General features: G+C 49.1%; 1 protein-coding gene across 4 annotated transcripts in view; it reads left to right on the top strand.

Annotated features, from left to right (window-relative positions):
• Positions 1–2,825: 2,825 nt before the first annotated feature.
• Positions 2,826–12,875, top strand: part of PTPRM (protein tyrosine phosphatase receptor type M) — an 869,082-nt gene continuing 859,032 nt past the window's right edge. For all 4 annotated transcript variants that reach the window (XM_008261054.4, XM_008261055.4, XM_051852140.2 and 1 more), the window contains exon 1: positions 2,826–3,308. In XM_008261054.4, coding sequence (XP_008259276.1) covers positions 3,239–3,308 — 70 coding nt within the window. In that variant the 5' untranslated portion in view covers positions 2,826–3,238. The remainder of the gene's footprint in view (positions 3,309–12,875) is intronic.

Raw genomic sequence — 12,875 nt, forward strand, 5'->3', positions numbered from 1 at the left:
ATATACATTTTTCATGATTTTTTGAAGATCCCTTTGCATGAATTTCACATTTTTTTTGGCACCATTGTTTCCATTTTTTTACACAAACTTTTTGAATTACCCTTTTATGGTAGCTTGCTAGCTTGATGAATAACTTTGAATTATTTAGACACGCAGTCTCCATTGGTACTCTGTTCTCAAGCCTACCAATGTTAGGGGCTGGCCTGACAGCACCCCTCTGATCAGCCACTCTGCAGGTGACACTGCTGTCCCCAGAGAACCAGGAGTGATGTGTGCTTAGACTGAAATGAGAAATCTTCACTGCTGAGCAAACAGGGCAAGGCCAGTGTCCCACTGGGAGGATTCCTACAACCTTTCTTCCTTAGACAAATTTGAATCCCGTCATGTTCTGCAGAGGCCTTCCAGTGGGGCTCAAAGGCAGCTTGGCTGTTACCTTCAAGAGGGAGTAAACAAACAGAAGTTGTTAGGAATTGTGAGGGAAGGGGCCTCTGGCCAACCCCCCTACACCCTTTGAAATGCAATGGCAGCTAGCTGATAAGGGTAGAGGCAAATTAGCATCCTAAAATTCACAGTAAGGTTACCAGTGTAGTCCACTGGCCTAAGCAATTAGAGCCCTAAGCAGAGCATTCCCTCCCCGCAGCAGGTGCAGGGCCCACCCCAGCCACCTTCCTCAGCTGCCCACCCCTGGATGTTCCCACCCTGAGGCTGCTCCACATTTGCCTCCTGTGAGCTTCTCAGGGAATTGAGGGAATTGAACCTGGTTGCCCACAGTGGTAACCTGCTCATGAATACACCCTCTCTTGACTCACATTCTCACTCTGCTTACAGTGCTTTCTGGGATTACTTCTCTAACTAAAAGCCACTTGTATTTCTATCCTAAACCCAAGGTCTGTTCCTGGATGACCCGACGGAAGACAACCTCCTGCACTGAGCACAGAACCTAGTGTGTAGTGTAGCCTGAATAGATCGCAGCTGGTAGAAGGAACACATTTTAGGAAGGAAATCCTAGCCTCGTGTTAACTTCTTCACCTAAGTTAAAGAAGTTACTCAGAGGTAGAGGGACTGAATTGTCTTTGGCCTCCTTATTTTGGTCCTCATCCTCCCACCAGCATGAAACTCCACTGGAACATCCACATTTTTTTTTTTTTTTAAGAGCTCCAGTATAGCGCATGATCTCATGAAAATGGGAAGCCCAGGTAGCAGAGTGGCCGATTCTCTCTTGTTGATCTCTTTGAGGTAGGAGGCTCCCCTGGCTGAGACTTCAGATTTTCACTTTTGCAATTAAAGGCTCAACAAGTATACATTTGCGAGGAGAGGCAGCATGATGATGGAAGATCATATCAAGAAGCAAATGATTAATACAGACTTTTAAGCTCGAGGTCAGATAAGGATCCAGTAAGTGGAATTCCTGAAGAAGAGGAGTATTGCTTGCAATACCACGGGCCACAGACCTTGAGTCCCCAGATGGGCTCCTGGGTGGGGGTGACAGGTCTGCTCGTCCTGGGGCCCTGCAGGGGACTGGGTCAAGATGAGCTCGGGGACTACCGGCTTCTCAGGTATCTACAAGCACTGGGCAGCAGCGGTGGGCTGGGCAGGGGGCTCTCTCCTACGGGAGAGCTGCGGGAACCCTGTTGTCGAGGCCCTGTCTCCTCGCCAGTTTCACCGCCAGAACACCGTGAGAGGCAGTTACTCCGGTTTCTTCTCATCCATCTCCCCCAAGTCTTCCGTGGCACGCAGTAAGCTAGGCCAGGAGCCTAAGGCTGTCTGGTGCGTATTCCGAAGTGAGATTGGGGGGGGGGGGGCATTTGAAAAACCGTTACACTTAAAATGTAAAATTTTATTGAAGCGCTGAAAACTATTTCATTCATTCACTCAAAGTGTTACCGCAGATCCAGATGTCAAATCAAGATACTTGCAGAGTATTTGATCCACTCCTACCTCTCTTCTTTCCCAGTCCCCCAAGCACGCTGCACCAGATAACGGCGATCCTGGGACAAGTCCAAACCCCTCGCTCCTGTGCCACCGCCGCTTTCCGAGCGCTGCTCGCCGAGGCACCATGAGCGGCAGAAGCGCGCCGGGCGTCCCGGTTGCAGGGGCTCGGGAACTGCCGCCGGTCTATCCCGCGGGGCCGGCCGCGCGCAGGCTGGCTGGCGCTCGCGGTTCCCGCTCCTTCTCCCGGCGCCCGCCAACTTCGCTCCGCCCGCGCAGCGCCGAGAAGCCCCGCAGCCCTTCGGAGCCTCAGCATTCGCCTGGCCCGCCTCTCCCGCAGCCGCGGGAGTGGAGGAAGCACGGCCCGGCGAGTCCGGGTGCAGCCGGCCGTGTTCCGTGACAGCGCTCCGGCGCCAGGCGGCGGAGACCGGGCCGCCTGGCCGCGCCCCAGGGGCTGCAGGCCGCTGGGCCCGCCCCGCCGCCCGCTCTAACTACTGGCGGCTCGTGACCCGGGACAAACTTCTGACGGAGGCGCAGCCCCTCTTCCACAGCCACCCTCGCCAAAGCCAGTCACTCAAAGAGAAGACGCGGCTGTGGCGCGGACGGGCAGAGGGTGGCAACCGTGCGGCCGCTCCTTCTCGCGCGGGTCACGCCCGCGGCGGTGGCGGTGGCCGCGGGGCCGCCCCTCCCCAAGCTCCCGGAGGTGCCAAGGCAGCTCTTGCCGGGGCGCAGGCCGGCGAGGGCGCGCGAGCTCACGCCCTCTAGCGGGCCGCGGCGGCGCCGGGTGGCCGTGACGTGGGCGCTCCCTTCAGCCGGCCTGCGGGGCGCCGCCAGTCAGTCGGGGAGCAAGAGCCCCGCGCGCAGCCGGCGCGGGCTCGGCCATTGGCGCGCCGCCGCCTGGGGCTGGGCTCGCGGCTGCCTGAGCAGAGGCGGCGGGCAGGACGCGCGCGGCCACGGCCACGGCCACGCCACGGCCGGCGCCGGCGGCTCGGGTCCCGAGCAGGGGAAGAAGAGAGGCGGCGGGTGTAGTCGCCGGAACCGAGAGAGGATTTTGGCTCCGCGGGCGCGCCCTCCGCTGCCTCTCGCAGCGGCGCCAGGCGCCCAGTGGGGCCAGCGGCAGGGGAGGAGGACCCGGGACCTCCTGTCCCCGCAGCCCGGGAGCGGCCGGAGTTCGGACTTGTGCAACTGTTGGCACTTTGCGGGGCTGGCTCTGTGTCTGGCTGTTTCCCCTTCTCTCTTCGCTGCCGTGGAGCCAAAGCTGCCGTCTCCCTTCCGCCGCCGGGGAGCGGCCCGGCGCGCACTCAGCACCATGAGACTTGGGACTTGCCTGGCGACTTTGGCCGGACTTTTGCTAACTGCAGCGGGGGACACGTTTTCAGGTAAGCGGGGACGCCTCTGCTGCGCCTGGAGCGCCCAGGCGGGAACCGACGCCGGGGACGCCTGCAGTTCCCGAGCGGCAGAGCCGAGGCGGGCATCGGGGAACAGGCAGGGGGCACAGCGAGCAGGGCGCTGCGCCTGCCCGGTAGCCGGGCGCTGGGCGAGTGGCCGGAGAGGAGGGCGGGCGCCAAGCACTCGGGCAGGAGGAGCAGACGAGCCCCGAGTCGGGATCCAAGCTCGGCCGGGTCCCTCCGCGGCCTGGGCTCGGGCTTGAGGTTGGGCAGCTGCCACTCCAATTCCCGGGCCGGCTCCGAAAGGAACAGGCAAAAAACTTTGCGTGAAGTTCCCAGCCGCAGCCGCCGGACGTGGGCGCTGCACGGTCCCCCGCGACCCCAAGTAGCGGCCCGACTGGGGCCGCCGTGCCCAGCTGCGCCCGCGGCGATCGCCCAGAGCTGGCGGCAGCGCAGCCAGCGGCTGTCTCCCAGTGCCCTGCCCTCCCTGTCGCCCCTCCGTACTGCGCGGCTGGAGACCTCGGCAGGTCCCCGGCGCCCTGCGCTGCCTCCGCAGAGTGCAGACGGGGCGTTTCTCGCCGGTCCCCGCGGTAGCACCGGGTAGCCACGGAGGAAGCAGCCGGCCGCCAGGCCCCTGCGCCCGGCCAGGCCCCTCTCCCCGCCCCCGGCCCCCTAGCGGAGCGCCAAGGCCAGTGGCACTTGTTGACCCAGTCCAGCGGCCCGGGGCCCTAGCTGGGAAGGTGTGGACTGGCGGTGCGCGCGTAAGCCTGCGTGCGCCGACTGGTGCTCCCGGGGCGCTGCGGGCCGCGGGTGGAGAGCACCTGTGCACCGGGTCCCGGCTGGTGTCGCGGGGTTTACCTCCGGGATCGCCTTCAGCACCCGTGGGGTGGGGGAGTGGGGGAACACACGTGGGTGGATGGCGAGCGCTGGCAGCGGTCGCACGCTTTCTTGTTTATCAGGTTAATTAAAGTATTTACAGTGAAGGCGGTGGACTAAGTTTTTAATAAAACAAAGAAAATCTCCGCTTGGCCGGAAGCTTGGGTTGCAACACAGGCTTCTGTGTTGATTCGAGAGGCATAAGTTGGGCTCTTTAAAAGAAAGCAGATTGGCGAAGAAGACTTTCGTTAACCTAAAGAGCATATTTCACACGTTAGAGACGTTTGGCCCTCTGACGCATGGAAATAAAAATTCTTACTTTCCTGGAGCCGAGGATTGTTGGCTGTACACAGAGGCGGGGTTGGGGGGGTGCTCCACGGAGCCTTGCTGAGCTGCGGGACCCTTGACCATAGTTGGCCGCAGGGAGGAGATGGAAATTGAAGTTAGCGATTGCTCTGGGGTTTGAAACCCAAACCGTCAACTTCAATAGATACCCTGTCCCCAAGTTTCCTGTTTGCTGAACTGTCTTGTATCTGCACGTGCTCAGAGCATTTAGCGTGAGGATGCACTGCTGACTGCTATAAAAATTGATGCAGCTTTTGGTCTGCGTGCTTACTAGTGAATAATGGAGTAGCCAGCGTTCGCCAGTTTGGGAGCCTTGTAACTTATTAGTATGAGAAGTCGAGTATTGGGGCCTTCGTGATGGGTTTCGCTTTAATCAGCTCCATGACTCCCTGCTTGAGATTTGTTTAAACTACGGCAGACATTGTTGTGACGGGTTTTAAAATTGTGTGCAAGGAGGCAGAAACAAATATTTACGTAGTTTATTTAAACTAGGGGTCCCTCATTACCGAAAAGGATTTCAGCCTGGGTAGTACCGGCTCATGCTCTTCTTGTTAAGGCTGATTGAAGTGATCTAGAAGAAGACTAAAATACGTGTTTGCTAAAATTCAGCATACTTTTTTCTTTCGGAAGGAATCTATTTGTTTGAGTTACCATACCATTCGCTGAAGAAGTGTGTTTTCTTTTCTGTTGGAGAGCCAGAGTTGCCCTGGTGTGTTAGTGGGTAAAGGGGAAATGGAGGGCCGTATCCAAGCGATTGCTTAGAAATGTTGAAATTCTAAAAATTTAAAGTTGCAAATTTCATGTGTGCAAGGATTGGATATTTTGCAGTTTGTTGTGTTTACTTTTTTTCCACTTTGCATTTTAGGCAGTACAAGTATGAAGCATTTAATGTTTTATAGTGGTAGTTTTTTTTTTTTGATATTGGGAAAGTTAATTCTGATGCTTTGAGTGACATTGAAATATATTTCTTTTTATGATTCTTCCAACAATTGCAATAATCGGCTGCTTTTCACCTCATAGGAGAATAAATTGCACATAGAGAGGGATTAGATGGTAAGTTCCTTGAGGGTAAAGTAAGAAAATTTTTTCCTTTTGAGTCTTCATAAAATATGTAACTTAGAAGTTTAGATCTAACAGGCACTTAACTGTTGAATGAAATGTAATGTACATCTTCATCATTTGTAAACTTTCAAACTGTGAGTGAACTGAGTGGCATGAAAGAGAGGGATAGGAATGGTTTTTAAAAGTTAGACTTGGCTTGCAGTTTCCACCCAGTGCACTCGATCCTGAGGGTTCGAGTCATGAGTGGAGGTTCTTTGTGTAGCTCAGATATATACGTCAGACTGCTGTTCCTGTTCTGCCCTGCTCTCCTATGCTGTCTTTTGGAGTGGGCTTGGAATTAAGGTAGTTCATCAAGCATTTCTGGAGGTGGACTGCACATCATGCAGATACGAGACATTGGAAAGAGAGTGCTCAGCTTACTGGCAGAGAAAAGAATTAGGACCCCACGGGGAACTTTATTTACGTATTGTGGACATTTTCTTAAACAATTGCTTTCCAACTTTCAAATTTCTAATTTGTTAGGCTAAATAGTGGAGGTTCACTTTGTGTCGTTCAAGGCTTTTGATGTTCATAAAATAGGGCAGCTGATGGGGTGGCTGTTTGGTACAGTGGTTAAAGCCTCACTTTGAAGGCCCGAATCCTACATCAGAGTGCCTGGGTCTGAGTCCCAGCTCCTTTTCCTAGCTTCCTGTTAATGCAGAAGGTGATGGCTCAAGTGTTTTTAGACACCTGCATTGAGTCCTGGGCTTCTGGCTCTGGCCTGGTTCTGGCTGTTGCTGTCATTTGGGAAGTGAATCAGCAGATGGAAGATCTCTCTGTCTCTGTTTCTCTACCTTTCAAATAAAAATAGGGGGAAAAGTAGGTTTTTGTAAAAGGAATAAAAGTAAGACATGAAGAAGAAAGTTAAATCATTTTAGTTTTGCTTAAAATTGTCTTTTCCACGGTGAGAAGCCCATGAATTGGCAAGTTACTCTTCTGTGACCCAGTTTCTCAAAAGCCAAGTTTTAATATATATTATATAAGCACGTGTTTAGTTCTGCGTTTTGACAAGACTGATGTGTTAAATTCTATTAAGTTTTGGTTTGCAGAAATAGAAATAACAGATTTGGCTCTTTGTTTTAACTACAGTGTTTGGAAGAGATTAAACCTTAACATAGAAGTGTGGATTTGGGACTCTTGGCGAGATTTATTTTTCAAAATGGTCTTGTGAGGAATAGTCTTTGTGAAGCTGTGTGAACTCTGCACAAAGGCTTCGGTTTATGGTATTGTGCCAACATGGGTTTCTTAGTTTTGATAATTCAGTTCTGATTAGGTAAGGTGTTAACCATTAGGAGAGCCAGTTAAAGGGTGTGCTTGAACTCATTGTGCTGTTTTTGAAGTTCTTCTGCTTAAAAGAGGAACTTTTCAAGAATTCCTTACTGAGTGGGAATAGATTTGTTTAGCAGTTTGTTTATTCTTTTTCAGATAACTATACTCATGACATTTTACATTTTTGTAATGCTTTCAGGAGATAATTGATATGAAGAAAATATTTTAAGTTTAGATCAGTGAGCATGAAGGAAAATATGCTAAGAGATTACTATCACATTCTTAGTGTTATGTGTATGTAAAGAATTGCTTGAGCAGAATAAATTGATCTGATCTGGAAAATTATAGGTTTTAGTGTCTCATGCTTTCTAAGGGTTATTTTACAGTTTCCAGAAAAAAAGCTACTGACATACTGTGATATATGGATAAGTGTGTTTGTATCTCGAGTAATCCTAAATGAGCTTTCCTTAATGAACAAGCAATTTAAATGATGACTTCAGATTATGTAAACCTTGTATCAAAGAAGCATGCCTTTGGATTTGGGAAAAGTTAGGTTTAGGATGTAAGTATTTCTGGGGCACTTGTATAAAAGCCAGTCAGTGGCTTTACTTGTTTTTTTTTTTTTTTTTTTTTTTTTTTTTTTTTTTTTTTTTTGGTACAGTGTAATACATTGTAGGAATCGTTAGGTTGTATATACCTATTTTGATAGTGGAACTGTGTTTAGGTTAAGTTTTATTTCCTTTCAGTTTACGTTTTACATCCCATTAAGTCTACTAGAATGAGTATGTATTATCTTTATATCCTATAACAGGTTGCTTAGTTAGTGGGATGGGCGTTTTAATCAATCTTACACTTGTCCAACATTTTTCTTTTTCTTTTTTTTTTTTAAGATTTATTTATTTATTTATTTGACAGGTAGAGTTACAGACAGTGAGAGACAGAGACAGAGAGAAAGGTCTTCCATCTGATGGTTCACCCCCCCAAATGGCCTCAGTGGCTGGAGCTACGCCGATCCAAAGCCAGGAGCCAGGTGCCTCTTCCTGGTCCCCCATGTGGGTGCAGGGCCTGAGCACTTAGGGCATCCTCCACCGCTTTCCTGGTCCACAGCAGGGAGCTGGACTGGAAGAGGAGCAACCGGGACTAGAACCCAGCACCCATATGGGATGCCAGCGCCACAGGTGGAGGATTAACCTAGTGCACCATGGTGCCAGCCCCCCAACATTTTTCTAAATGTAACATTTCTCTTCAGGCTGGTGTCCACCATGCATTTTACTCTAAGATTCCACTCTTTGCAAAACCAGCTTTCCCACAACATTGCAGTTTCACATCTTCCTGCCCTTACTGTCTTTCTGCCTGCAGCAGACATGTTAATAGCATCATTTGATAAGCCAGTGAGGGGTGAATTACGAGTGTCTTTCAAACCACTAATGAAACATTTTGAAAAGATACAAAATCCCATAAGCCTTCCGTTATGAGAGGACCCATCTTCTCCGGTTCCTAAAATCCCTTGGTGGTTTGCAGTTTAGTCATTCGCAAGCCCGAGTTTACCCTGTAGCCCAGAGAAACCCAGCAGAGGGAAACAAGGCAGGCAGGCATGGGCGGGGGAGCAGGGAAGATTTACTCAGCCAACTTCCTAGGCTGTAGTCCGGCACAAACGCTGTTGGTGGGGTGGCTGGCAAGGCCAGGGCATAATTGGGCTGTGTGTGTGTGAGAGAGAAGTAAAAAGAAGAGAACAGAATGGGAAGAAAAGGGCTGTAGCTCAGGTGTGGAAAGCTCTGGCGGTCCTATAGGGGAGGGGTCGCTGTCCTTGCACCCTCTTGGCTGTGAAGAGGGAACATATGCATATGTGAAGCAAGTGATGATAGTCCCACACCTCTGTGGCTTCAGGCGGCTCTGCTGCGGGCCTGGGTATTGGACCAGTGTGGACGGTGAGCTGGGTTTGAACCCGTGCTTCTCCAAACAGGGTGAGCACAAGCACCGCCTGGGTCTTCCTTCCAGACACTGCCTTCTGGGGCCTGGCTGTGGGGATTCCTAGGTCGAGCACCTGCAGGAGGAGCCCACAGCATGCCCAGGTGCTCTTGGTTCGTGACCATGCTGGCGAGTGGGAGACAGGTTGTGGCACCTGCAGGCTCTCTGGTACAGGACTGTAATTTGTTAGCATGAGCTTTCCTGGGATTCTGACGCACCCTGCAGTGTTGTCAGCCTGCCTTGATAAGAGCTGAATGGGAAACAGAGGTTTAAAAAAAAATACCATGCATGATCCCTTGTTTGCCTCTCAGTTAAATGTCCCAAAATTCTGAACTCACATCAGACTGCTGTGGGTCTGCTAGGTGGAACCACCACGGTGAGATTTCAAGCACCAGGCTTCTCTGGGGTGGGGGGGTGGAGATCTTCCATCTAGCCGGCTGTGGAAGTAAAATACAGTTCCCTATAGTTGTGCTTACCACAGTGTAAACTTTTAATTAAATTTTTGCTGTAATGTTTAGCGGTTGGTAATTTCTCTGAGTTGATATTTGATGGAGAAGATCATTGTTGGCTTGTTGTAATAAAAGTGCAACTCAGAGTGCTTTTTGAAATAGTTTGTCAATATTGATCCCTTAGCATTCATAAGTTTTCTTTGTGGGGGTGATAATAGGCAAAGATAAGGAGGGAAGTAGGGTTGCCATATTTCAGAAGTTGTCAAGTAGTAAGGTTCCAAATCTGAAGTATAAAAGAGACTTTTTTTTTTTCAAGAAAGAGCTGGAAATTAGCATATGTAAGATTTGTAGTGTTAATGTGGACATGTGAAACTTTGTTTTCACAAATAGGCTCAACACCAAGATAGAAAACAAAGTTGGAGGCTGGCACTGTGGCTCAGTGGGTTGAGCTGCCGCCTGCAGTGCCGGCATCCCATGTGGGCACCTATTCGAGTCCTGGCTGCCCCACTTCCCATCCAACTCCCTGCTAATGTGCCTGGGAAAAGCAGTGGAAGATATCCCAAGTGCTTGGGCCCCTGCCACTCATGTGGGAGACCTTAAAGAAGCTCCTGGCTCCTGGTTTTGGCCTGGCCCTTGGATCCATTTGGGGAGTGAACCAGCAGATGGAAGATCTCTCTGTAACTCTGCCTTTCAAGTAAATAAAATAAATCTTAAGAAAAAGCAAAATCAAAGAAAACAAAATTTTGGTGTATATCTAAGACAGTATTCCAAAAAAAAAAAATCCATGGCAAGTGGACTTAAAAGATTATTTTGTTGAAAAAATTTGAGAATCCATACATGAGTTTTTTGTGAGATTCATTTTCCCAGAACTTCTTGCAGTCCCCTCAGATTTAAAGTGTGTCTGCTCTTTCTTTAGCCACAAAAGACAATCCTTGCATCTCTGTCATTTAACACTCCCAGGTAAATGAAAGCGTGGCGGTATTTAACACATTTCTTTGTCAAGCAGACGTTTCTAGAAAAACCAGTGGAAAAGGGCTTTTCCTGTTCTGGCTGCCATCTGCGGCTGATCACTAGGTGTAGCTGCATCCCCAGGCCCACCTGCTCGAGCGGGAGGGGCCCAGCCTCCACCACCGAGGGATTCACTTACAGCTAAAGAAAAGGCACGGTCACTGCTGGGCCTTCATCCACTTGTGCGTTTGTGTGTGTGTCAGTCTCTACATTGTCAAGTTAAATCCTTGAGTGGATGCTGCGGTTCCCACAGCCCTGCTTGCAGCTCAGTTTGTTGGATTTCAGCACTGACCCACAGGTACCCTGAGACTCAGCCGTGGCATCATTTACCCTTTTTCTCCTTTGCTTTTCTCGGCTATGCTATGTTGCTGCTAATGCATATGGAACTGGAAGAAGCAGTTATGTATTTGCCAACTAAGCCAGCATTCTTGTTAACCGTTGGGGCCTTCTTGTTGTAGGCTAGAAAAGGCACTGGGCTGAACGGCTGCACGTAGGTATGTGACAGCTGTGCAAGGGGCTGGTGAGTACAGAACGTGCTTGCATCTGCCAGAGATGACTTTTTTCGGTGCTGATCAAGAATTTGGGTATATAATTCAAGAAGTCATTAAAATTTTGCATGGAAATCTGATTCAGTCATTTTTCATTTTTCCTGTGTAACACGCTGAGGACTAATGAGTTAGTAAAACCTTTCTGTGAAACCGAAGTGTTGGGCCTTGGAAGCAGAGAGGTAGGTGGAGGATAGGACTGAAGAAGGCTGTGCTTATTTTGGGACTGGGTCACATGGGGTAGGAGTGGGCTCTCAGGCCACATGGGCAATGTCTGCAGGCTATACAGGGAAGGGAGGGAGAGAGAGGGAGAGAGAGAAAGGGAGAAAAAGAGTTGAGGTGTCAGAGAGTTGTCAAAACTGATAAGGTTTTTAGAATCTCCCTGGGAGAAAAAGGCCACTGTTTAACAGAATGATTTATTTCCGCATGCAACAGCCTAAGCAGAAGCAAAGCATTTACTTTTTATGGGCTGCAAAGCATAAAAGCTTATAGAGCATCAGTTTGTTTTCACATGGGTGAATATTCATTTTAATCTTTCTTTCCTATTCAATATGCAGAAAGCAGATTTATTGCATACAATGAAAAGAATACATTTTAGCGGGGGTTTCCGTGGAAGTCAGAGGCCTTGTTACTTCCCCTCTGCTTCCAGCTGTTGGAGAAAAATGGGTCCATAGGGGGGCTTCTGCAGTGGGGTGGGGGTGGGGGTGCAAAGGAATTGGATTGTACTTGGTGCCAGCTGTTTCTCATGGAGCCTATTTGCTCTCTCTGGTCAGTTTAATTTGCTGGAGGCATTGTGTATTGTGGAATACTCACATCTTGAAATAGACTAAATGTCTTAGGTATACAATTTTAAAGTGGTTTATTTTTCTTATAAAATAAGTGCTGATCATGTCTAAAACCAAATCACTGAACAGTGTTTTTTAGCATATAGTAGTTGTTCAATAAAAATCTGCATGCGTGAATGATGAAGTTCCTTTGGAAAGAAAAAGATCAAATTATTTATGCTTACTGCTGTTTTTGTTTTCTCTCTTCCTTCATGTCAAATTTGACTTTTTAAAGCTTTTGGAATAACTTTGCCAATACAGCCAGGCTGTGGGTTTAGTGCTTGGTGCCATTAGAAGTTTAGAGGTGTATAGAGATTCAATTGCTAAATGTAAAGGAAAAAGTGGAGTTGATGATGTGGCACAGCAGTTGAGCCCCATCTTGCAGTGACGCATACCACGTGGGAGCTCTGGTTTGAGTCCTGGCTGCTCTGTTTCCAGTCCAGCTTCCTGCTAATGTGCCTGAGAAGGCAGCAGTGATGGCCCAAGTTAGCAGTGCCTCTGCCACCAACTTGGGAGACCTGGGTGACGTTCCTGGATCCTAGCTTCAGACTGATCCAGACCTGGCTGTTTCAGGCATTTGGGGGCGTGAACCAGCAAATGGAAGATCTGTCTATCTCTCCCTATTGCTCTGCCTTTTAAATGAATATTTTATAGCCTAAGGAAATGAATATATATATGTATATATAGCCTAAGGGCAAAAAGGAATAAGTGTAATTGCATATGTAAAAGTAAAAAAATAAGCCCGGGGTTATATCAGGTGCACTATGCATACATTAATCAGTTATTTCTATAAAGTAGAATTTTGATGTAATACTGGTCACCAGCAAATGAAATGTACCGTGGTGGGCTTGTTCTGATCCTACTCTGGGGAGATGTGGTTTACTCACTCGTGCATTAAATGAACCACAGTATCATGAGTAGGAAGCTTCCGAGGCAGGGGATAACATCTCTGGCACTGTTTGTTTTGGATACGGAATGGGATGAATCCTACCTACCGGAACCCAGACAGCACCGAGATAACACAGGGCTCGACTTCACCACAGCCGGCATGCTCCCATTCTCTCCTCATTCTGCACGCCATTCTCTCAAGCGATGAAGCTTAATAAAAAGAGGTGACTCAGACAACAATCTCATAAGCTGTGTTTCCTCCCTTGACCTCTGAAATCCTGACCA

Source organism: Oryctolagus cuniculus, chromosome 10 (assembly GCF_964237555.1).
Source record: "Oryctolagus cuniculus chromosome 10, mOryCun1.1, whole genome shotgun sequence".
Taxonomy (NCBI): domain Eukaryota; kingdom Metazoa; phylum Chordata; class Mammalia; order Lagomorpha; family Leporidae; genus Oryctolagus; species Oryctolagus cuniculus.